The sequence below is a fragment of the Copadichromis virginalis genome, linkage group LG9 (genome assembly GCF_057382275.1).
Source record: "Copadichromis virginalis isolate Kocher_CV1m ecotype Utaka linkage group LG9, C_Virginalis_male_GT1.1, whole genome shotgun sequence".
Taxonomy (NCBI): domain Eukaryota; kingdom Metazoa; phylum Chordata; class Actinopteri; order Cichliformes; family Cichlidae; genus Copadichromis; species Copadichromis virginalis.
Genome location: NC_140626.1, coordinates 35,427,188 through 35,451,908, shown reverse-complemented (window position 1 = coordinate 35,451,908; position 24,721 = coordinate 35,427,188). Strand labels below are relative to the sequence as shown.

The 24,721-nt window shown below is 47.8% G+C and overlaps 2 protein-coding genes across 3 annotated transcripts; one reads left to right on the top strand and one right to left on the bottom strand.

Annotated features, from left to right (window-relative positions):
- Positions 1-311: 311 nt before the first annotated feature.
- actr3b (actin related protein 3B) lies at positions 312-13,662 on the bottom strand. 2 transcript variants are annotated; one of them, XM_085469124.1, is made up of 12 exons: positions 13,436-13,662; positions 9,635-9,690; positions 7,902-8,026; positions 7,692-7,802; positions 5,761-5,856; positions 5,556-5,663; positions 5,331-5,474; positions 5,073-5,246; positions 4,748-4,840; positions 3,897-4,022; positions 2,254-2,337; positions 312-2,044 (listed from the first exon to the last, which is right to left on the bottom strand). In XM_085469124.1, exons 1-12 carry the CDS (start codon positions 13,477-13,479, stop codon positions 1,949-1,951), a joined length of 1,257 nt encoding a protein of 418 aa, XP_085325250.1. In that variant the 5' UTR covers positions 13,480-13,662; the 3' UTR covers positions 312-1,948. The 2 variants fall into 2 exon arrangements, with proteins under 2 accessions (XP_085325250.1, XP_085325251.1); XM_085469125.1 differs by having other exon boundaries at positions 9,604-9,690; positions 13,436-13,500.
- Positions 13,663-15,660: 1,998 nt separating this feature from the next.
- LOC146702417 (apoptosis regulator Bcl-2-like) lies at positions 15,661-22,297 on the top strand. Its single transcript, XM_085469149.1, has 3 exons — positions 15,661-16,446; positions 16,521-16,867; positions 21,299-22,297. Exons 1-3 carry the CDS (start codon positions 16,329-16,331, stop codon positions 21,428-21,430), a joined length of 597 nt encoding a protein of 198 aa, XP_085325275.1. The 5' UTR covers positions 15,661-16,328; the 3' UTR covers positions 21,431-22,297.
- Positions 22,298-24,721: the final 2,424 nt, after the last annotated feature.

Sequence of the window (24,721 nt, the reverse complement as noted above, 5' to 3'; positions counted from 1 at the left end):
CATCACTAGCTCTCACAGGTTACTCCAGCCCTAGAGGAGCCCAAGTCACTGGATCAAATGCAAAAGTTTGAACATTCAAGTAAAGTGAAAGCAGCAACGTAAGGTTCACTATCGGTATGCACAGTGAACCAGTCAGCCAACCTCGTGATAAAAAAAGAAAACACTGATGGAAGTGGGTGTGGCTTAAATGAGCAGGCCCAGGTCCATCTGAGGATTATGGCAGAGGTCGGAGGGTCACTGCCAGATGGCTGTGCTGGAGGTAAGGACAATATTTGTGGTGCAAGAAAAGAACTGACATGGAGAAAGCAAAGATATGATCTGCAGAACTTCATACATGTTTATTGCAAACCAGTATGTACAGATAATATCGTGAAACTGACTAATTATAGACATGAACTGTTTGGAGGTTGATTTTTAAATATGCAAATGAGGCTTCATCTCGTTTAAGAAATACTCATTGGCATAACGTGGATTTTATCTGCTTTCATCCCTGCGCTGTAAGAGAAAACGTGTTGTGGAAGCAAATCTCCAAACTGAGCGTCTCACCTAACAATGACTTCTGGAAGACGTGCCCATCACATGACTGCACCTGAACACATGCTACAGGTTGTTTGGACCTGATCTTTGATCGGTCTGATTCTTGCTCTCTCAGTCAATATAAATATTTATTAATGCAAAGTTTATATTATTATTATTATTTATTTATTTATTTATTTTACAAATATAGAGCCTGACCACATTAAAAACTAAATCCATGACCCAGAATCATTTGGAGCCTCTTCCCGGCTCACGCTAATCCAAAAAATAAATGCTCATGCTGAGCCACAGTCATGTCTCTTATATCTAAAGTCACAAAATACCCTTTATATGTTAACATGAATAGATTTACTCTCCCTTTGTATTCTGTCTGGTGGTTTTTGGGGGGATCTTGGGGCCGTAGACCCAGAGAGTGATGTTCAGACCAACATCGCTCCATCACTGTGAGACTGGAGCAAACAGAAATTTCAGGAAGCCAGTGTGGTGATGAGCTCGTTATCTGACACATGGGTGGTGTTTCATCTCAACATCAGAGACTATGACTTTACTCTTGTACCAGAAAACGAGAAAAAGCAGAACAGGTCCCCTTTGATTGTGACGTCACACTGCGTCGCTGTCCTGACACCATTGGCGCCCTCTGCAGGCTGCAGCGCTCAAAACTACACCTGATTGTGCTGCTAGAGAGAAAATGAGACCATCACCACCAAAGAAAATTATTTTCTGTCTGTCTACGACACTGTCCGAAAGACGAAGAGACGGATTTTAGAGCTTTTCCTAGTTTAGAGACAAAAAGTCAGTGAGATTCAGTGTGAGTCTGATTGTTATAGCAGGGCCACAAACATGCTGACATAAATGCCGAGTGACAGAAAACATCCAGAGGCTTGTCCTGTTAAATCCACCGTCGCCAGCTTCAGCACAGAGCGGCGGCTTGTGTTTGATAAGAGGCCGAAATGAGGATGAGAGGCGAGCAGGCGCCATATTTATCTCTATCTGCTGTCGGGACAACAGCCTCAGCTTCGGAGGATCTCTATTAGCACTGCTACGTGTTGGAAGAAGGTTGGCTAGCTACACCAGGTCTCCTGCAGCTCCTCTTGTTCTCGGTAAAATTCTTCTCTGTGGACAAAGGAGCTTGCAAAGAAAAGCGTCTGGACTTCTTTAAGTTGCTTGAAGACGTTTTTTTCTCTGTGGAGTAAATTTATCAAAACAAAACCACTGCAAACTTTGTCTTGCTCTCTAACTGCCTTTGTGCTTCACGTTCTCCATGTGCTTGATGATGCTGAGCTAGCCCGCTAACAGGTTAGCAGCTTCATAGGTGAAAACTGAGAAGGGCAAAAAACTATCAGGCTAATGGCTGAGTGGCTGGTTGCTAGCAGGCTAACAGGTTAGCGGGCCGATGGGCTCGCCGCTGTCATCAGGACATGATGCCAAACACGGGGTTGTGTCGACAGATGCTCGGCCCGATCTCGTCGTAGTCCTTCTTCGAGTGACACACCTGGAAAAACTCCGGCTGCAAACACAACACACAGTGTCAACAAAGGTTCCTGGTCTCTCCAGACAGGCCATCAGTTATAAACTGAATGCATATTTTATTCACTAAGACCTGAAACCATAAACTCGTCAGGAAAGAGTTTACTGAGCAGGCTCATTTCCTCCAGCCACATGTTGTTTAGGGAAATGCTTTGTGTGAAAGTAGAAGAACACAAAACTTTTGGTTACCGTGGACGCCAACATAGAGCCTCCGAACCAGACGGCGTAACGCTGCATGTGATGTGAGACGACCTGAACCTCCATCGGCTTCGGCTGCCAACACACAAAAACACGTCATCTGCATATAAATGATTCACATCACAAAGAAACTGGGAACAAACCAGTGATCCAGTTAAATGCCATCCAGGTAAAGGCTGTAACATTAAAGCTTAACTCTGCTCTGTGCTGTTATCAGCTGCACCAGGATCTGGTGACTATTAATCACAGGTGGCAAAACTACAGACAAGTACAAGTACAGAACCTACTGTTAAAAAATACTCCTGTAAGTTCAAATACTGATTCAAATTCTTTACTCAAATAAAAGTGAAAAGTAACGGCTCTGAAACGTACTCAGAGGAAGAAAGTTCCTTGAAGAACATTTCTACCACATTTTTTATTAATGTAATAATTTTAACCTGAATTTTAATTCTAATAAATGTACTCAGCTTGAGTCAGGTAAGTAGAAGATGAGCAGGAGGGAAAATAAAAATATATTTATTTTTTCTGTTGCCTCCGTTGTAGAGGGAAGGACTTTGTTTCTAACCAGGAACACAAGCACAGTCAGAGGGTGAAGTGGATTCAGCAGGTGGGGAACCTAAAGTCAGCTGTCATGGCTCAGTGTGGGGAAAAGAACCAAACTCACAATCATTTCTACTGAGAGCTCCAGTAGATGTTCTTAGTGTGCAGGCTGTGATCAGCTGATCTGCTGCTCTCTGTGGATGTACACACCTGGATTCAACCAGATGTGAGCAGATGTTTCCTGAGTTGTCCTGGTTGATTTCATCCTCTACACTGACAGTTTATGTTATCTTTATATAAGACAGTCACTGTGCAGCAGTCACACGCTGGTCTTTACTTTAAAGCCATCACAGTACAAACTCACCTGTTTATGCTGCACTAACCTGCAGCCTTTAAATAACACAGTTAGTCTGCCTCAGCAGGTTTAACAACATGAGGACTTCTATGTGAGCTTTAAATGAGCACCCTTCCCTTTAACTCTAAGCTCTCTTCTTCCTCTCCTGTCCTTCTTTCTTATCTTTCTCCATCTCTGAATGAACTTAGCTCTCTGTCTTTTCTCTCCCAGTGAAACAAGCAGCTGGACCTTTAGCACACTGTGAGATAAACTGCACACAGACAGTTTGTGTGTTTGCTGATGTTTGTTAGCTGCATTTCAAATTACCTGACAGTACAAAAGTTTTGCTCGCTCCTCTTCAGTAGGGCTAGCTAAATGCTAAACATACGGAAACCTGCACTCCACTTTAAACCCAAAGTATAAACTACAGATAAACCTAAAGTCATGATCCTGTTCGAAAATGTAAGGAGTAGAAAGTACTCAGCTGAAAATTCTACTTAAGTACAAGGTATTTGCACTTTGTTAATTCCCACCTCTGCTATTAATAGGAAGGTGATTCCAGCTGGGACCACCATGGGACCAGCACTGATCTGGACTGTGGAGGAGCTCAGTGGGGACCAGTTTCAGCCTTTTGACTGAAAAGTTCCACACAAACAAAGAAAAGCTTTACCTGAAGCTGACCAATGTTAAAAACATCTTCTTCCAGATGTGTTCAGGTCATAAAGGTCTGGATCGGCCTGCACTCGCTGGTCAGGCTCACCTTTATCCGTCCTCCGCTCAGCTCTTCGCTCAGCTTCAGCCGAGCGTCCACCACCCTCTTCAGGTCCCTCTGCAGCCGCCGGCCAAAGTCTCTGAACATGGTGGAACCTCCAGACAGCACGATGTTCTGTTGGACACAGAAGACTCACACAGCTTCAGCAAACCCTCAGCCTCAGTCATTCACAACAAATACACTTCTTCAGTTTAAAGTTCTTCTCCATTTGTTTTTCTTTTAGTTTGGTTATTTATGTGATGCTTTTAATGTGAAATTCACTTTAATACATTTTTTTAGGTTCTGCAAAGCGGCCTGTGCCAAACCTGACCCGTATTCTAACCAAACCCTTGAACTGCCCTCTGCAGGTCTCAGACAAAATGATGTCTTCACTCTTACTCAAAGAGTTTTTAGAACTACGAATGCTAGCTGTAAGCTAGCTCCAGAAACACGTCCCGACACACGTTTAGGTATGAACAGCTCCAGCTGCCTGCAAAGCATCACAAACAGCTCGTCTTTCACTTCTGACTGTCAGAGACACAAAGAGGTCGACAGTCTGAGAACCTCGGCTGGTGGCTTCTGCAACACAGATGAAGATACTTTAATATAAGTCACACAGTGCACAGACTTTGACCCTGAACTTGTACAGGGTGTGTTGTACCGCGGTACTAGCTGGGAGGGGCTCCAGCTCCACGCCCCCACCCACCAACGACCCTGAACTGGATAAGTTGTCAAGAAAATGGATGGATGGATGTAACTTATCAGAACTCATCCAAAACTCACAGTGGTTTTTACACAAATACGCGAAGAGATATAACAACCACGTGTGCGTTTGTAACAATTACATCCTTGTGAATTACCTTGTAGAGCGGTCTGCGCACATCAATTGGACAGCTCTGGATGACCTCATCAACGACATCAGAGATAGGCTGCATGAAGTCTGGATTAGCAAACTGGAAAGCACACATTCACATGTCAGGTATTATTATTTATGCTCTTTTGTTTTTATCAGCATGTGCAGGCATTAGAACAGAGCAGCTGCGGGGTTCCTCAGGGTTCTGTTCTTGAGCCTTTACATTTTCAAACTATATGAAGCTCAGTTAATTTGTTACTTTTATTCATTTTTGTTGACTGAATGAAAATAGATTGGAGCAAAATGTAAATAAAAAAAGACTTTGTTGTAACCTCGGGGTGGAAGAAGATCTCAGGGCCTAGGAAGCGTTCGTAGCCCACGTCAATGTGGAAGGCGGTCTTACTGATGGCGTTGACTCCTCGGTACTGTTTGATCCACTTTCCTGGGTCAGAGTCATACTTTGTGAACTCCTTCACGATGTCCGGACAGATGTAACAGTATCGCTCCTACACTCATAAGTACACACAAATACACACTAAAGTACACAGAAGTACAGACAGGAGGACAGCAGTGGAGGATCACTGTGGTACCTTCACGGCCTTGGCGGTCTCCAGAGACTGCTCCGGTGGGATCCCCACCTCTCGGTCTCTAAGAAGCTGCTGGATGAAGAAGGTGATGTCCCGCCCTGCTATGGGGATGTGTTTTATACAGCTGCCAATCACGTAGCCCTCAGCCTGTGACACATGAGCCGACCGGTCAGTCAGCAGAGAGGCTCAAACCCCGCCCCCTCTGTTTCAGGTGGGTGTGTTTCTCACCACGGGGATGGCGTGTGTGACGCCGTCTCCGCTGTCAATGACGATGCCGGTCAGAGTCCTCTGTCCCACCTGCCGGGATGTCCAGGACGCCGCCAACGCCAGCACCGCCTGATGGAGAGACGTACTTTACGCCACAGGGTCCTGGAACCTTCCCCAGGATTCTGGAATGTCCTGGAAGCTGTTTAAGGATATCAGCGCGTCTCACCTGTACTGCGATGTAGAGTCCAGGTATGTTGAAGGTCTCAAACATGATCTCAGCCAAGTACTCCCTGTTCTCTGGAGTGTTGAGAGGAGGCTCTGTCTGCACACACACACACAGACACAGACACACACACACACACACACACACACACACACAGACACACACACACACACACACAGACACACACACACAGACACACACACACACACACACACACACACACACACACACATGCACACAGACACAACACACACACACACACACACAGAGACACACACACAGACACACACACATGCACACAGACACAACACACACACACACACACACAGAGACACACACACACACACACACAGACACACACACACACACACACACACACACACACAGACACACACACAGACACACAGACACACACACATGCACACACACAGACACACACACATGCACACAGACACAACACACACACACACACACACAGAGACACACACACACACACAGACACACACACACAGACACACACACATGCACACAGACACACACACACAGACACACACACACACGCACGCACACAGACACACACACGCACACAGACACACACACACACACACACAGACACACACACACACACACACACACAGACACACACACACACACATGCACACAGACACACACACACAGACACACACACACACACATGCACACAGACACACACACACACACACAGACACACACACACACACACACACACACAGACACACACACACAGACACACACACACACACACACACACAGAGACACAGACACACACACACACATCAAATCCGTGACACTGTGAGGTAAGGACGCTACAATCCAGTCGTTAAGTGATGATGTGACGAATCCTACTTCCGGGCCTAAAGTAGTCTGCGTTTAATATGGCTTTTGTGTTGTTAACATGTTTAATGTTTTGTATTTTCTTCTATTTGATCTCAAAAAGCTCCTAAAACAGTCAGTGATCACTGTTGACCTCCCTCGGCTTTTATTACCACTAATCATTTATTTAAGCTCAGTTTTTAAAACCTTAGGATGTAACTACAGCCCAGCCCATGCAGCAGTATATGAATGACTAACCTCGTATTGTGGATGGATTATCTCAGTTGTTCTCCTGGCTGAAGTTTGGTCCTTTTACAGCATCCTGCCATGCGATTACATTTGTTCCTGACCACCGAGAACACTCACGTTAACTTTTATCGAGTGGAAAAAAAGTTAGCTTGTTTATATTATGCTAACATAGCTGTGTCGCTAGCGGTCACGTAGCACATCATTATATACCAGCTAGCCCAACTTCAGTAACCCTACAAACGTCACTGCTGTTTAGTTTTCTGTCTTCATTTATGCTGGAAGTGATAACAGAGATGTACGTTTGAATTTGTTTCCAAAACCCCGCAGTCAGCACATGCTATATTGTAGTTAGATAGAAGCTAGCGAGCTAACTCCCTGCTAACTTCTAACTCCGTTAAATGTCATAAATTCCGTTTTCATGGATGCCTGGATGTTAAACTCAATTGTTACACCTGGTAGAGCAGAACGCTGATCATTTTATTAAAGATGAAAGACTTTAGACAGTTTTTCAACTCTCAGTAATGCCACAGTGATCGTTTGATATATGGACCTGCAGCGGAGTTTAGGCCCAGACACGGCTAGTGACGTCAGACTGAACAACCGGATAATGCCGATAAAAGCTCGACAGTCACATGACCCCTACGAGCGAGCGCTTTGGTGACCGTGGGCTCAGGATCCTGCTCTCAGCTCGAGGTTCGGTTTAACAGTGGATTTTAAACTGCCGGTAACTGTAGCAACGGCACTAAGTCCTCATCAGTGTTACCTTCAGTCAAAGAGCTGAAGAACTTCCTGAAGAATGAAACAGAATCAACACAAACACTGTGAGAGTGTACCATGAGGAAGCTGTGGTCCTCAGGTTCAGCTCGCAGGTACTTGAAGATGACCTGCTCCATAAACTTCTCCATCAGGTCCCAGTCCTCCACCATCCCGTGTCGGATTGGCCACTAAACAGCAAAGGACGGAGAACAGCAGCAGACCAAACCATCAGGTTTCATTTACATCTCGTTGCACAAACAGGGTCCTGCTTCTTTTCCTTTTCCTACCTTGGTTGCATAGTTGGGTTTGTCTACGGCTTCGTCGCCGATGTAGAAGTCCAGGTCATCGACTCCTCGTACGAGCCTCCTCTGGGCCTGCTCTCCCACGCTGGCCGACTCCTTGATTGCGATACCTGGTGCATGCCATTAACACAACCATAAACATACATGAGTCACGGCTTTCACTGGTTACAGCAGAATAAACCATTGAAAAGTTTATTATGGCTACTCAAAGCACTATGTGCCGGTGTTCTGGGAATCCATCCTACCTGAAAAAACATCCTACCCAATGTTTCTGCGCAGACGTGGCGCATGCGCACTACACCAACGCCGAATTAACTTCTCTTTCTTTCACCCATCCGGAATACTTCTTAAGGTTATGGTTTTGGTTAGGTTTAGTAGCAAGTCACTGTCAAATTATAACACGGGTAGGACGTTTTGTCAGACTAGGATGGTTTCACCGGAGTGGGGGGTTAAACACACGGTTTGTTGAGTCTGCAGCTGACAGAGGAACAGACATGTGGAGCAGTTCCTCCCTAACCTGACCGTCTGCATTGCTCACAGGGAGAGCCTGCAGTGCATCAGTGTGTAATGCACAGTAATCTCACACATTTATTAACTGTGAAAGTCTGCAGCAGTACATAACCAGGATCGCCTCCTGTTGGCACATTTACACATGTGGGTAACGAAGCGCTGACATGCTGCATGATGGGAAATCAGTCATCAAAGCAGCCTTCAGCTGACTGTTGGTGTATACATGAAACTGAGCTGAGTAACTCCATGAAGGAGGTGATAGAGGCCGTGATGAAAGCACAACCTCATATCCAAACTGTCGCCCGCTCCGAAACCTTCGGTTGGTCCAGTTTTAGTCTGATATCTGGAACCTGTTTGCCTTTAGACTTGACGCAGCGTGTGAGGAGGTTAATGATGTGGTGGAGTGTGCAGCATTGGACCATAAAGCTCTCACATTTAAGTCCACGCTGGAACCAGTTGGCCCATCACATACTGTTTTGTAGCCGACCACTTCAAAGCGTTCCAGGCTCCGGTTGCCTAGGTGACCCTCTAATGTATTTACCACTCAGTGGTATTCTTCGCTGTCATTGGGTAGACCCTTGAGTTGCTCGCCTCCAAGTTGAGGAGAGAACATCACAGATCTGCACACTTCACATCAGCGGCCCTTTCTTCATCCACGTGCGCTTGAAGTGGCCAAAGATGGTTCACTCGTTACTGAGAATACCTTCCAGTGTGTATGCAGCTTTAGACTGGTTGGTTCTGACTTGGAACTCATGTCACAGTTATCTTATTTGGAGAACTGGGACAAAAGGTGTTCCACAGGGGTCAGTACTTGGCTCTGACCTATTCACCTGGTTCTCAAATAACCTGGTATCACTGACTAACAGCGGCTCTATTCATTACTATGCTGTGGATAATGTGGTGTACTCATTCACACCTTCTACTGACAAAGCCTTGAACTACCATTCATCCATTTTTATCAAACATTTACCCAGTTTAGAGAGGCTGCAGCCTATCAGAGGGCTGCTCTGAACCTAAAACTGTTTGTTTGGTCATTTCAAAGATGTGATTAGATTTAAGCTTCTCTGGTTAGATAAAGACTTATATTTTTATACTTATGTGGAAGAACTGATGAAGACGCAGAGTTAGGTTCACTTTGAGCTTTAGAAACAGAAAGTGAACCTAACTTAACCTTAACTGTCTGTCCGTCGTTGCTGTGAGATGCTTACAGGACGGCATGATGAACTGTGGCTCGGTGTTTCCTGCATAGCCGATCTTTGTGTATCTGCAGCCACACAGACAGAAACAACAGTTAGACATAAAGGTTCTTAACATCTGGCTGTGGGTCCAAATACGGCCTCTGTGGAAAACAGTGGAGTGACTCCCAGCAGACATTTATAAATTCAGTTTTGCACATAAAACATTGATAAAACATCAGGAAATGAGTCAGCAAACAGAGGCGTGACCGATTACTGCTTTGTCTTTGACCTCTATGTAAATATTCAGTTCATGTAGAAAATGATGAGCAACAGTAACAATAATCAGGACCTGCAGATACAAAGCACCGAAACATCATTTCAGCAGTTTGACTTCAGGAGCGTTTGCCTGACGACACTCACAGTGTTTGACTCATTTTTACTGCAGACCTGTCCTTAGGATGATATCCTTTTACCTCATCACAAGGGAAAAGTACCTAAAGTAACTGTAGTAACTGTAAAGTAACTGTAGTATTTTCACTACATCAAAAAAACACGAACAAAAAAAATGACATCTTGTTCCATTAAACTGAGTTCTGACAAATAAATCATGAAAGATTAAAAATGAACTGAACTGGCTGTGATTGCTGGATAGACCCACACGTCTAATACCTGACCCTGGGATCAGTTCTAATACCTGACCCTGGACCCTGGGATCCCTCTCCAAAGCCAGACCAAACTGATCTGGGACCTGCTCTGAGTGTTTTTGGCTGTTATGCGTGCGTTCACGGCTGACAGTCAGCTCAGCGTCACCCTTTAAACGCCTGCAGCCGTGAGCTATTTCTAAACGACCCCACGATGTCACCTTGGCTCGGGGGCATGGACCGACGTCGAGGCTGAAGGAGATCACGTGATCTCTGATTCTGAACAGGGGGAGGGGGGTCAGTGTGCAGCTGTCCCACATTCACACTGTGGCCCAGAATAGATCGCGCACAGACTGGTCCACAACTTCACCTGAACCTCCACCCAACCAGCAGCTCCCACAGCAGCAGCTGGATGAACATGTGGAACAGCTGGAGCTCAGTGTAAGCACCGCCATCAGCCCCTCACCTGCTCCAACCACCTGATCATCACAGCGCGTTTACCTCCACCCACTGATGGATGATTCCATGAGCCAGCTTTTATTTTGGTAATCTGTCCCTGTAAACACAAGCACGCGCGCGTACAAAAACACACACACAAACACGCACACTCACTCCGGAGGATTAAAGCCAGGAAAGCTGCGGGTCCAGATGGCATCAGCTCAAGGGTCGTCAGGTCCTGCGCGGACCAACTGTGTGGGGTGATGGAGCACCTCTTCAACCTGAGCCTGAGGCTGGGGAGAGTCCCACAGCTCTGGAAAACCTCCTGTGTGTGGCTCTGACATCCCCCCTGATGAAGACTCTGGAGTGGCTGGTCCTGGCTCAGCTTCGGCGCCTAACAAGCTCATCACTTCAGTTTGCCTACCAGCCTGGCATTGGAGCGGATGATGCCGTCATTCACCTCCTACATCGTTCCCTCGCTCACCTGGAGACCGCTGGAAGCACTGTGAGAATCATGTTCTTTGAGTTCTCCAGTGCCTTCAACAACATTCTTCCCACGGTCCTGAAGGACAAGCTGGAGAACTCTGGAGTGGACCATCACCTCACTACCTGGATTTTGGACTACCTCACCGACTGACCACAGTATGTGAGGACTCAGGGCTGTGTGTCGGACAGGGTCGTCTGCAGTACGGGGGCCCCACAGGGAACGGTTCTGGCTCCGTTCCTCTTCACCATCTACACTGCAGACTTCTCCCACAATTCCACCCAGTGCTTCCTGCAGAAGTTCTCTGATGACTCTGCAATAGTCGGCCTCATCACTGATGGGGACGACAAGGAGTACAGAGGACTGACTCAAGACTTTGTGGACTGGTGCCAGCTGAACTACCTCCAGATCAACACTAGTAAAACCAAGGAACTGGTGGTAGACTTCCACAGGCACAAGCATCCTCCACTGCAACCACTGAACATCCAAGGTATGGACATCGAGGCTGTGGACAGCTACAGGTAGCTTGGTGTTCATCTGAACAACAAACTGGACTGGACTCATAACTCAGACGCCCTCTACAGGAAAGGGCAGAGCAGGCTGTACCTGCTGCAGAGACTCAGGTCTTCTGGAGTGGAGGGCCCACTCCTGAAGACCTTCTATGACTCTGTGGTGGCCTCAGCCATCTTTTATGGTGTGGTCTGCTCTGCATCTCTGCCGGGGACAGGAAGAGACTGAATAGGCTGATCAGAAGGGCCAGCTCTGTTCTAGGATGCCCTCTGAACTAGGGCTGGGCTATATCATACCGTTCACGGTAATACCGGTGTAATTTTGGGCAACGATAGGAAAATGAAATACTGCGATAGAATATGGGTAAAACGCGCATGCGCAGTGCCTTTGTTTACATACCCACATGGCGGCGACGCAGAACGAGAAGAGCGAAAGCGGATCGTTGAATGAAACGGATGAACCTGAACTGGTTTGTAAAAATGCTGCAGCTTCACTGGTGTGGAACTGGTTTAGCTTTCGTCCGTCAGACACACAACAAAGCACTATTTTTGGTAGCGCATGCTAGCGGGCCGTCGTTATTACCGTGTTTTTGGAAAATACGGCGCACTTAAAATCAATCCTTTGATTTTTCTGAAAGTCGACAGAGCTCCTTATAATCCCGTGTGCCTTATGTATGAACTCTGGTTGTGTTTACTGACCTCGAAACGATTTTATGTGCACGGCGCTCGAAAATCTGTTAAATGTTTTAGTACAACTTTGCTAAGCTACGAAGCCGCACTGCTTGATGGATTGTCGGAGCATTACGGCTATCGTAGGCGGAGCCTCGCGGAGTGATACGTACTGCGCTTCAATATAATGTTACCGTATTGTGTGTGTATAACCTCGTTTTAAGTTTTGTGGATATTATACATGGTCATGCTGAGGATATGTCGCCCGGTTTCCACTGGAAATGTCAGCAAAGAATTTGCATTTGCACTGTTACATTTTATATAACTTTAATGCACATAAAACAGCTGCTTGTTTAAGTGAAAATACATTGATGGGGTTTTTTGCACTAATAAAGTTGTGGAGTTGTAAAGTATTTTGTCTAGTGTCAATTATATCGTCAGTTATATTGTTATTGCAAATGTTCAAATGTATATGGTGATAAATATTTTTGGTCATATCGCCCTGCTCTACTCTGGACCCAGTGGAGGTGGTGAGTGACAGGAGAACGGGGGCTAAGCTGTCATCCCTGTTGGACAACATCTCCCACCCCATGCAGGAGACTCTGACAGCACTGAGCAGCTCCTTCAGTGGCTGCAGCACCCACGGTGTGGGACGGAGAGATTTCACAGGTCTTTCCTGCTGTCAGACTCCACAACAAAGACTCCAACTGATCAAACACACAAACCCACACATGTGCAACAAGACTAAGTGCAATACTCTTTCTGGCATCGTTGTATTATACTCATATTGTATATAGCATTTGTATTCTATTTTATTCGATTGTATATAGTATTTTATTTTTATTCTATTCTATTCTATTGTGTACAGTACCTTATGATATATTATTCCAGTGTTTTTTCTCAAATTTTTCTATGCAACTTTGCACCGTCCACTGCTGTAACAAAACTAATTTCCCACGCGTGGGACTAATGAAGGCTATCTTATCCACATACATGATGCTGTTCACAAAAACACATGACGTCACATGTACTGCCACTGCGCGCGCATGTGTGTGTGTGTGTGTGTGCGCGTGTGTGCGCTTGTCCTGACCCGGTCCCGCAGTCTATCACGCACGGGGGCAGCTGCAGGGACATGGCGCGGTCCTGCTCGGTCCGGCCCACAGAGCTCGGTGTCGGTGGTCGAAGCGGAGTCCGGTGTGTGATGGAGGGAGGAACGCGTACGCTCTGCGTGCGGGTACGTGAGCGTATGTGTGTGCGCGAGCACTTCCGGGTCGGAGGGCGAGATGGAGAAAATAGAAACAGCTGACGCAGCCCCGGTAACCGGAGTCTGTGCTACGTTCACGTAATGTGCGTAAATGAGATCGCTGCTGTTCAGAGCACAGAGAATGAAAGAGAGGAGGAGGAGCAGGCTGTGATTGGCTCATCCTGCTTCCAAAATGTCAACTAATGCGCACTTTGAACTTTTAAATAAAGTTTATGGACGACAATGACGCGCTCGGTGTGATGAGGCGGGACGTCCAGCAGGGGGCGGCAAACACTCACAGCAGCATAGATAGATAGATAGATAGATAGATCCTGCAGGTGTTCAGTCTGCTGCTGTAGTCAGAGATAACACAGTTACACAACCTGCACAGCTCAGCAGTGAGTCCTCAAACACGTGAGGACACTGGACAGAAGAACAAGTGTCCTAAAAACTCTCTGCAGGTGAACAGCACCTGAGGCATGATGTGGCGACATGATGTGGATCTGAGACATGATGTGGATCTGAGACATGATGTGGACCTGAGACATGATGTGGACCTGAGACATGATGTGGACCTCCAGCTCATCAGGAAGCCGTTCTTCATGAAGACACAGGCTGAGCTGTGATGTCTGATGGAGCCACAGTTGAAGGATCATGTTTCTGATTTTCCTCCATGCTCGAGACTTTTGCACAGTCCTGCAGCGTTCCTGGCTCAGACTCAGTAGCGGTTTTTGATACGGGCGACACGGGCGGTTGCCCGGGGTGGCATCATGGTGCGGGGCGGCATCACGGGCATCGGCAAAATAAAAATAAAAATTACTCGTAGTCATGCTGCCCCGACATCATGCCAGCGCATATTGGGAATGTCGTAGGCACCGACTGGGTTTGCTGGGAGTAAGGGCGCCCTCCGTTTGCGAGGTGCGCCTGCTGCTTGCTGCACAGGGAGGAAAGGGCGGGCGGCGGGGGATTCTCTGCCTGGCTGGAGCTGCATCTAATAACCAACTCGCAAAATAAAACAAAATTAATTGTTTTATTTGCTGCTTAAGTCAAAGTAAACTTTATTGTTATCTCCGCTACATGCAGTACAGTAGTGCAAGTAAACAAACAATAAATATAAGAATAGTAAGAAAATAAACATACACTTTAGGACCAGGAGTAAAGGGATCAATAAAAATTTAAAATTTATAATTTACAGTTTGATGATTTAAAGTCTCACACACAACCCGTCGAAAGGGGAGGGGGCGGCGGCTTCCAAATAGAGCACATTTCATTCATAATGATGTAAATTCAAGCCCATTATGGATTCATGATTTGAACCCTGGGTTGTGCGAAATCCCAGAAATACAGCTTAGACAAAGTGAGTCTGTGAACTAAGGTGTAGGTGTGTTAGGTTATGTTGTGGTGATCCTCAGGTTGCGGGATTTGTGTTCATACTGGAGTGCAAAACTAAAACCAATGGAAGATGGACAAGAAAAGTTCAAAGCCATCAGGTGCTCAGCTTAGAAAAAAGAGAAAAGAAGAGGAGGAGAAACGAGCAACAGATGCAGGTAAGCAGATGTGTGATTGGATAATGGCAGGTCATCCTGAACCAATCAGAATCAGAATACTTTATTAACCCTTAAAGAAATTATGTGGGTTACAGTTGCTCCAAGAAGAAATGGTAAAAATAGTAACGGTAACAGACTAAACTCCAAACAATACATGATGTTACAGATTTTACACGTTTAAGAAACAGCACTAATATATACAGATCACTCAATTATAAATAGCAAGGACTAACAGAGGTGATTATAAATAAATATCAAGAAAATTAGTGAGAATATTCCAGAAAAGAGCGTGTGTTCAGCACAATATTAACTAGTCATTGTCAATTCTTTATTTGTCCTGTTCTCATTGTACGGCGAATTATGATGGCTGTTTGGTAGCCGTTTGCATAGTATGCATACTCTCTCTCTCTTCATGTATGTGTGTGCTTCTCTGGTGAAATTCAGTATGGGTCCAACAAGTTTTATGTTAATGTATAATCCATAATGTGTGTGTGTGTGTGTGTGTGTGTGTGGGTGGAGGGGGGGAGGGGGCGCCGGAGGGAGTGTTCGCCCAGGGCGCCAAACAGGCTAGGACCGCCACTGCTCAGACTGACGTTTCTCATCATCGTCACAAACACGTCACGTGTTGGAAAAGTCGGCTTTTGTTGCTCTTACATCACGTTTCACTTACAAACCACGACATTTTTACACGTGCACGCCCGCACCCACGCGCGAGGAGCTGCAGATGCGAGTGACGTAGGATGAGGAAGTGCGCGCTCGCGGAGCAGAGCTCCTCCTCCTCGCAGAGCTGCGGGGGAATCCCGGAGGGGCGTGCCCGCTGTTTGCGCGTGAGTGTGAGCAGCACGTGCATCGTGAAGGGAGCGGACTGATTATCGGTTATTGATCAGAAGCAGCGCGCGCCGTCGCGCCGCCATCACCTTGAATGTGTTCAGAGCGCGTCCTCGCGGCGCGCCCCGCGGCTGCGCGCGCACCTCCGCCCGCCGGTAACAGAGCACCGCGCGGAGCCTGAACCGGTCTGAACCCGATCCTCGGACCGTCCTCGCTGTGGGCGGAGTCTGAAGCGCTGACGTCACAGCACAGCTGATCAGCGATCGATACTTGTGTGAGGAGTTGCAGCACGTGACTGTCAACTGCAAAAGGCGTTCTCATTGGCTGAGGAGGATGACGTGCTGGTGGTGAGCCAGCGGGGGGCGATGGCCGCCGCCTACAGCAGCCGGGACCTGGTGGAGGACTTCCTGCGCTACAAGCTGCTCGGCAGGGGCGTGGCTTGGCCTCAGCGCCGGGCCAATGACGAGAGAGCCCCGCGTCCAGGTGAGGAGACGTCCACTTAGTTACCCGCTTCCTCAAACATGTCGCAGAGTAATGGCATCATCATCTCCTCCTAGACCCTCCTGTGGCCCCACCCTGCCTGCAGACCGTGCTGCGGAGCGCCGGCGATGAGTTGGAGCGACTTTACGGCAACGAGCTGTCTGCGCAGGTGACGGTGCTGCAACTGCGTGGGAACGGCGGTGGCGCTGCACGCCGGCGCCACCTGACGGCTATCAGAGAGGAGCTGTTCAGGGATGGCGTGAACTGGGGACGCATCGTCGCCATGATGGAGCTGGGCGGAGCTCTGAGCGCCGCGGCCGCCAAGTCGGGCGACGAAGGTCAGATGGACGATATCGCCAGCTGGATGGAGGAGAGTCTGGACTCGCCGTCGCTCCGGAGATGGATCCATGACAACGGAGGATGGGTAGGAGCACGATTTCCCTCCGAGTCCTTATCTCCGCTGATGTTTCCTTGTTTCCTTTGCTGTAACCTTTCTCTGTTTCCTTGTGGTTGACGTTCCTGCTTGGCTGTGTCCTTCCTCATGCATCCTTCCATTCCTGTTTCCTCATCTACTCCTCTCTTGTCTTCCAGCTGAGAGCCCCTGAATTTTCCTGGAATTCCAGGACTCCTTGTTTCTCATCAATTGATGAGGTGGTTTTGGTTCTTCCTCTGCTTTTTCGGGGGTTCTGAAAAGGTGCTTGAGAGTTTTTAATGTTTAATGAGGTTCAAGTGTACTTGAAGAAGTTCATGTAAGCTAACTGTGGTCTGGCTGTGGTTGAAGGAAGTCCAGGACAGAGTTCAGGATCGACTGAGCACGCTCTGGTGCTTCAGGGAGTCGCAGATATGTTTGAGGCGTCCTTGAAGGAGGTGAACCTGCAGGAGTGAGAGAGCTGAGGAGATCGCTGCAAACGTACCAGGAGGTCCGACGAATCAGATCAATCAGACAATATCAGAGCCACAGAGAGTGTATGAGCACTGAACATGGGGGTGTTTGTGAGGACCCTAAACCTGGTCCCGACCTCACCCTTCAAACAGACACACACACACACACACACACACACACACACACACCACACACACACACACACACACAGAGTATTTTGGTTTGATTGCAAATTATATGCAAAGTGTAGAAAATCCCTAAAACTCTGTGGCCTCTGTGTGTGTGTGAGTGTACATGTTTAGACATCTTGGTGGGGACAGTAAATTGGCATGCACTATACCTGTGGGGACCAACAACATCCTCACGAGTTTGAAGACATTTTTGAGACTCAAAATGTGGTTTTAGTGTCAGAGCTACAGGTCTAGGCTCAGGGTTAGAGTTCATTTTAGGTGGATACGGCAAGCAGCTGGGGAAGGCATTATGTCAATAAGATGTCCCCACAAGGATATAAAAAGGATATAAAAACATGACTCTGTGTGTGTGTGTGTGTGTGTGTGTGTGTGTGTGTGTGTGATGATAAAACCGTTAAACTGAAACTGAGACACACACACACATAATCCTCATGTGACCTGAGAAAGTTGAAATGAGCAGCGAGCGTCTCCCTCCTGCAGAGGGAGCTGCGCTCTCAGCTCTGCTCCAAACCTCCAGGAGGTCGCTGCATCACTCAGAGCTCCTGAATCATTCATTCATCCAAACATCGGTCAGGAGAACTGAAACCCAGCAAACGAGCCTCTGAGCAGCACGCCTCCTCAGTGAGGTGTGAGAGGAGGAAGCCCCAGGGAGACCCAGAATGTGCTGGGAGTGCCTCGTCAACCTGGAGAAGCAAGAAGTGGTGCTCCTACAGAGGGAGCCCCGGAGTTGGTCCTGATAAGGACTAGAAGAAAGGCCCTGTGACCTCATCAGGACGGGGCGTGTCTGTGAGCACAGCCTGGGTTTGAGACAGGCAGTGATTTTGTGACGGAGCATCTGAGGCCCGCTAACGTCCTGCTAACCCTGCTAATGACCTCTAACGATCCGCTAAGGCCCTGCTAATGATCTGCTAATACCCTCGTAACACCCCGCTAATTACTCGCTAACGCCCACTAATGACCCACTAATGCACTGTTAACGCGTGCTAATGATCCGCCAACAACCTGCTAACACCCTACTAATTACTCGCTAGCGCCCGCTAGTGCCCTGCTAATGCCCTGCTAACACCCTGCTAATCACCCACTAAAGGCCCACTAGCTCCCTGCCAACAACCTGCTAACACCCTACTAATTACTCGCTAGCGCCCGCTAGTGCCCTGCTAATGCCCTGCTAACACCCTGCTAATCACCCACTAAAGGCCCACTAGCTCCCTGCCAACAACCTGCTAACACCCTACTAATTACTCGCTAGTGCCCTGCTAATGCCCTGCTAACACCCTGCTAATCACCCACTAAAGGCCCACTAGCTCCCTGCCAACAACCTGCTAACACCCTACTAATTACTCGCTAACGCCCACTAATGACCCACTAATGCACTGTTAACGCCGTGCTAATGATCCGCCAACAACCTGCTAACACCCTACTAATTACTCGCTAGCGCCCGCTAATGCCCTGCCAACGCCCTACCAACGCCCTGCTAACACCCCGCTATGACCCACTAAAGGCCCACTAGTTCCCAGCCAACAATCTGCTAACACCCTACTAATTAATGGCTCCATCATCATCTTCACTTCGTGGTCCTTCATCAGTAAACTGCACACCACCAGCAGGCCTGTTCCATGGGTTTGTGTGGTTTCCATGCAGCAGGTTTTCAGTATGTGGCGTGAGTGTGTGGTCATAAAGCTCCTGAAAATCGCTCGAAAATAAAATGGAGTCTGGTGCAGAGAGCCTGAGGCCCAAACAGTTCACTTTCTAATTATATTCTCTCCTGTCGCTGTGGTTTCCTTCAGTTATATCTACTGCCTGATAACACGAGAGGCTGTGTGTGTGTGTGTGTGTGTGTGTGTGTGTGTGTGTGTGTGTGTGTGTGTGTGTGGTATTACCCAGAAATATCTTTCCAGGTAATCAGTGTGGTTGAGTTTCCGCCTCAGGCTTCAGGTCAGCTGACACACCGTTTCTTCAGAACCTGCTCACAGCAAGGAGCACACACACACACACACACACACACACACACACACACACACACACACACACACACAGATGTGTGTGTGTGTGCAGAGATCTCTAAGAACACAGGCAGTGGTGAGCTGTGCTGCTTTCTCAGAATTCTGCAGTCAAACTTTCCATCGTGGCGCTCAGCGCAGCGCGGTGGTTTCTCTCTCTGATGTTGTCTTGCTGGAGGATGGTGGCTTTTTCGAGCCCTGAGAGCACCCAAATGTGAAACACGGGGTCAGCCCATCACGCCTGGCCTTCCTGCAGCTGTGTGAGCCGTTCTCTGAGGACAGTACTGACTGAAGCAGTTGAGTCATCTCGCTAACATCTGATCTCTGAAGGCCTTATCGAGCTCAGACTTCAGGGTCAAATAACTCCCAGGTGTCTGTGCAGGTAAACCCCGCCCCCACATGTGACTCATCATGCCAGCGGGGTGGGAATCAGGCCGAAGCCGGACTGCTCACTTCTTTGCCAGAGTCCCGCTGACTCCATGCTGAGGACTGGTGTTGGCCCTCATCGGCCTGCAGGCCTGAAGAAATAAGCGAACTCTGCAAAGCCTGCAACTCCTCCGACGTCCAGCAGAGGCAGCAGTGAGTCAATCCCTCAGACTCCGTGTTCAAATAAATGTGGTTACAGCCTCGTACACAGAATGTCACCTCTTTAAACTCTATTAAGGCTTTGAGTGATTTGGGGCGTGGCCTCTGTGACTGACAGGTGGACGGTGCTAGCTGTCTGCTAGCTTCACCTGAGCTGGACCTCTGCACCGTGTCTGTGCTGCTGGAGCATTTTTATTTAACATCATGTGACTGATAACATGGCTGCTGTGAGGTTACTGTACTAACAGAGCGACCAAGAAGGTGGAGCTCCAGACTCAAGCCGGCACCTGAGCAGGACGCCTCGTGGACGCCTTCAGGTGTTTCAGGTATGCAGAGGAGAGGAGGAGGACTGGGGCACACCTGGTTTGGGAAGTTGGAGGTGGGAGGCAGATGTCTGAGGTCTCCTCTGCTGCCTCCAAACACCTGTGTACAGTTACAGTCGATCTTTAAATTACATTTCAGTATAAACGTCTGACACGGAAAGCTTTTAACCTGGACTCTCACTGAGTCCACTGAGTCTGGAGCTGCTTCAGCCCATTGGACAGGATGTCAGGGTAAAGGTGAGCTGTCAATCATCCAGCCTGTGCATGTGCTCTTCTTCTGTGGTGTGAAGCTTCTTTAAAGGCGGCGGTCAGCTTCCTGTCAGGCTGAAGGCCGCTGGTGTTTGTCAGCAGCTCAGCTGGAGGCCCGAGTGCAGCTACAGGAAGTGCTCACAGGAGGGTTCTCCCCTAATCTTCATATCACACACACACACACACACACACACACACACACACACACACACACACACACAGCATGCAGGGGAATAACCCAACACTCCCTCGTTAACACTCGACTGCTTTCACACAATATGAAGCAGCAGCACCGGCTTTGTGTCTTTGCGTGTGTGTGTCTTTGCGTGTGTGTGTGTTTGTGTGTGTGTTTGCGTGTGTGTCTAGACCACAGGTCTGAGTCATGTGACGCTGATGTTGGAGAGCGTTGATGTCCACAGTGACCAGTTTGCCTACACGAGTCATGGCAGACTGATCACACCATCAAACGTTGGGCTGATTGTCACTGAGTGATCAGCTGCTGGTTTCTGTCTGTATGTGTTACTGAGGCTGTGTAAATGAAGCTGAATGAAAGTACACACTGTTCTGATCTGTCAAAAAACAAATACGACAAATGAAGTGTTTCCTGTTTGTCTTTTTTCCCAGGATGCTTTTGTGGAGCTGTATGAGTCCAGACCCACTGACAGCTTCTGGTCCCTGAGGACAGTGTGTGGACTGGTCGTACTGGGAGCAGTTGGGGTCATACTGGGATTTCTATTCAGCCAGAAACAAAACTGATGGGAGGTGTTATCTGGTCCAGCCATGGAGCTGCAGTTCCTGTGGTGTCCACCAGCTGCTGCTGTGCTCCACACTGAGACTCTGAAGGACACTGACTTTGTGTGGGTGGATTTTTATGGGGACGTAAATTTCACCACCAAAATTCTCTGAGTGTTACTTTTAAGGCTTTGTTGGCTGTTTAAACTTTGAGTTTCTCATGGTCACAATAACATTCAGCCAAAGGACTCCAGGAAGACCGACCTCCAGCTGACTGTAAATAAGGCATTCTCTCACTTTTTTACTCTGGAAGTTTCCTTCCAGCCTTTATGTTAATCTGAGCAAAAGACATCCTGGACCTGCATCAGACTAAGCTGGCCTGAAATGATGAAGCAAAGCATTTAAGGAGGATTCACAGGAACAGCCCAGTGAACGGACAGGAAGCCAGCAGCTGTCAGAGGCACTAACAGCTGCACAGCACCAGAAGAAGCTCCAGCAGGACTGTGAGCCAACGGCAGCGCCTGATTGGATCAGCTTCAGATCAGGTGACTGAGATCCAGCTCGACCAACATCGAAGAAATGTTTATGTGGTACATGAAGCTGATGAATATCTGATTATTGAAGTCTGGTTTGTGACGCAGTTTGGTGCTTATGTTAGCACCAGTGAGGATGATGATGATGGTGACGAGGAGGAGGAGCCAAACCTTTGAAGAAACTAAGGAACCATGTAAAAAGATTTAAATGTAGCAGAAATGCTGAAACCGTCTATAAGGATGTGCTGTGCCTCAGACTGTGTGAAACAGAGACCCATGTTCATTTCCTGTTTGCTCTGCCTTTCAAAGTAAAGGTTCTACTTAAACAGACTGCTTATTAAATCATTGTTGTATTAAATGTAGTCTGAGAGTTTTTATTACCATGAAGTAAACAGAAGTGAAAACCAAAACCCAGTGTTAAAACTGTTAAAAAAAATATAACAGAGCTCACTCACTGTGTGTTAATACGCCTCTCTGTAATAGGTGTAGGCTGCTGGGGGATTCCCATGATGCACTGGGTGTCTTTTATCCTGTCTTCCTTCTCTCACCCCAACCAATCACAGCAGATAGCCCCGCCCCTCCCTGAGCCTGGTTCTGCCGGAGGTTTCTTCCTGTTAAACAGAGTTTTTCCTTCCCACTGTCGCCAAAGTGCTGCTCATAGGTGGTCATATGATTGTTGGGTTTTTCTCTGTATGTATTATTGTAGGTCAACCATACATTGTTGAGGCTGTTTAAATAAGGCTGAGTTCAGATTCGTCTGTTGGAGGCTTTGTTTCCTCAGCTCGTTTCACTCCAGGAGCTTCGCTCATAAAACAGAGCAGCGCTTTGAGCTTTAGAAAAGTTTTCCTTTGATGTGGAAGTCTGAACTTCAGGTCCGGAATGTTCCGGCCGTCTTGGTCTGAGCTGTGGAGCTGAGGCCTCTCAGGAGAAGTGAGGACATCCATGTTTTTGTGGTCGATAATGTTCAGTTACACTGAGAATGTAAATGTTGATGAATCTGTTTGAATTGTTTTGAATTCAGATTCAAACTGAAACAAGTGGTCCGGCTCGAAGCTCGAGTTGTTTTCCAGATGAAGGTGCTCTAATTCCTGATGAACTGAAGACCTTTGGAGGACTTTCCCTGTCAGATATGTGGATGCAGGACCCAAACACAGGACTCTTAGAATGAAAACAGTATTTGTTTACAGTGCAGAAAGTCTTCTGAGCGTGCTCCAGGTGAGGATGTATGTCCCTGACACCTGTGCAGCGTCTTCCTGTTGTGTCGGTGGTCCATGTTTCACTCCCCTTGCTCAGTATCTACAGTGCGCTCACTCCGTTCCCTCGTCTCCATAATCCTGCAGGAAACCACAGAAGCAGTCGTTAGGATTCCCACCAGCGACCACACAAACACTTTGTAAGACTTAGTTTTCAGAGCAAACTGACGATTCTGTCACAGTGAAACAGCGTCGACGGAGCTCAGCCACGTTGCTAAGAAGCTCCGGAGGTGAGGCTGAACTGCTGCAGGTGTGTGATTATGCTTCAAGCGAATCCCCACGGCAGGGACACCACTGTCCGGGCCTGGACTCACAGAGAAACCAGAACACCAAAAAACACGCACACACACAAACGAGGAAACATGGACCATGGGAACACACGACCATGGCAGATCACCCGGCGAGGACTGCGGACCGTGACATTCCTGTTCCCCAGCCTCGTGTTTTCCACCAGAGTTTGTACAAAGTAGAGACAGGACATGATGAGAAACAACGTGCTGACAGAATCACACGGCTGACAAATGAAAACTAAACTGAGAAAGAGCCATTAGCGAGGCAGACAACCTGAGTGGTAGGAGGAGGTGCCCAAACCTCTGGAACAGCTGCTGATCAGCTGACCTAAGCACTCACAGCTGCAGCATCTCTCACAGCTGCTTAGGAGCAAACCCACGTGACCATTTATGGTCCTGGTATAATGTGCTGGTCACAGAGCGCTGCAGCACGAATCACCTTCTGATGGTTGTCGGTCTGACTCTAGCTAACAGTGAAGCTTTGAGCACAGATGTAATCTAACATCATCACAGATGGACCAGAGGTCTCACCTGAAGTTCACTGTATGAAACCAGAGGCCACAGAGAGGCAGTCACACCTGTGAGATGGGCTGCCTGGCAGCATCCAGGTGATTCCCACTGAAGGTGACGGGAGTTTTCATGGATGATGAAACTGCAGAAGATCCACTGAGCTGGACTAACTCCTCATTATCATCTACAGGTTCAGCTTGATCAGAGCTGTATCTTTGAGACAACACTGCCACAATCAGGCCAGACTGGGAATTACAACAGTGTTTAATCAGCTGAGACAGAAACACACTGGTTATGTTTTAACAGCAGCACCCTGCTGAGCTGACAGTGTAAGTCAGGGGTGGGCAACTCCAGGCCTCGAGGGCCGGTGTCCCTGCAGGTGTTAGATGTCCTTGAACCAACACAGCTGATTTAAATGGCTAAATTAGCTCCTCACCATGTCCTGAAGTTCTCCAGAAGCCTGGTAACGAACTAATCATGTGATTCAGGTGTGTTGACCCAAGATGAGATCTAAAACCTGCAGGACACCGGCCCTCGGGGCCTGGAATTGCCCACCCCTGGTGTAAGCGATGGTTTGGGTATTTAAGGGTTAACGTGCAGGTTTACAGTCCCGAGAAGTGGAATCATCTCAGGTCAAATGTACAGTCCAGAGTTCTGCCTTTGTATCGCTGATCTCGCCTGAGGTGGATTTCAGGTGACTTGAGTCAAACGTATGAGTGACTGCAGTCT

Bases quoted from the DNA above. Each gene is read 5' to 3' on its own strand.
- actr3b (XM_085469124.1), bottom strand. From the start codon at position 13,479: ATGTCCCTGCAGCTGCCCCCGTGCGTGATAGACTGCGGGACCGG. The intron at 9,691-13,435 runs GTCAGGACAAGC...GTGTGGCTGCAG, and splicing joins GTGATAGACTGCGGGACCGG to ATACACAAAGATCGGCTATG. The intron at 4,023-4,747 runs GTAATTCACAAG...TGTGTCCAACAG, and splicing joins TGCGCAGACCGCTCTACAAG to AACATCGTGCTGTCTGGAGG.
- LOC146702417 (XM_085469149.1), top strand. From the start codon at position 16,329: ATGGCCGCCGCCTACAGCAGCCGGGACCTGGTGGAGGACTTCCTGCGC. The intron at 16,447-16,520 runs GTGAGGAGACGT...ATCTCCTCCTAG, and splicing joins CGAGAGAGCCCCGCGTCCAG to ACCCTCCTGTGGCCCCACCC. The intron at 16,868-21,298 runs GTAGGAGCACGA...CTTTTTTCCCAG, and splicing joins TCCATGACAACGGAGGATGG to GATGCTTTTGTGGAGCTGTA.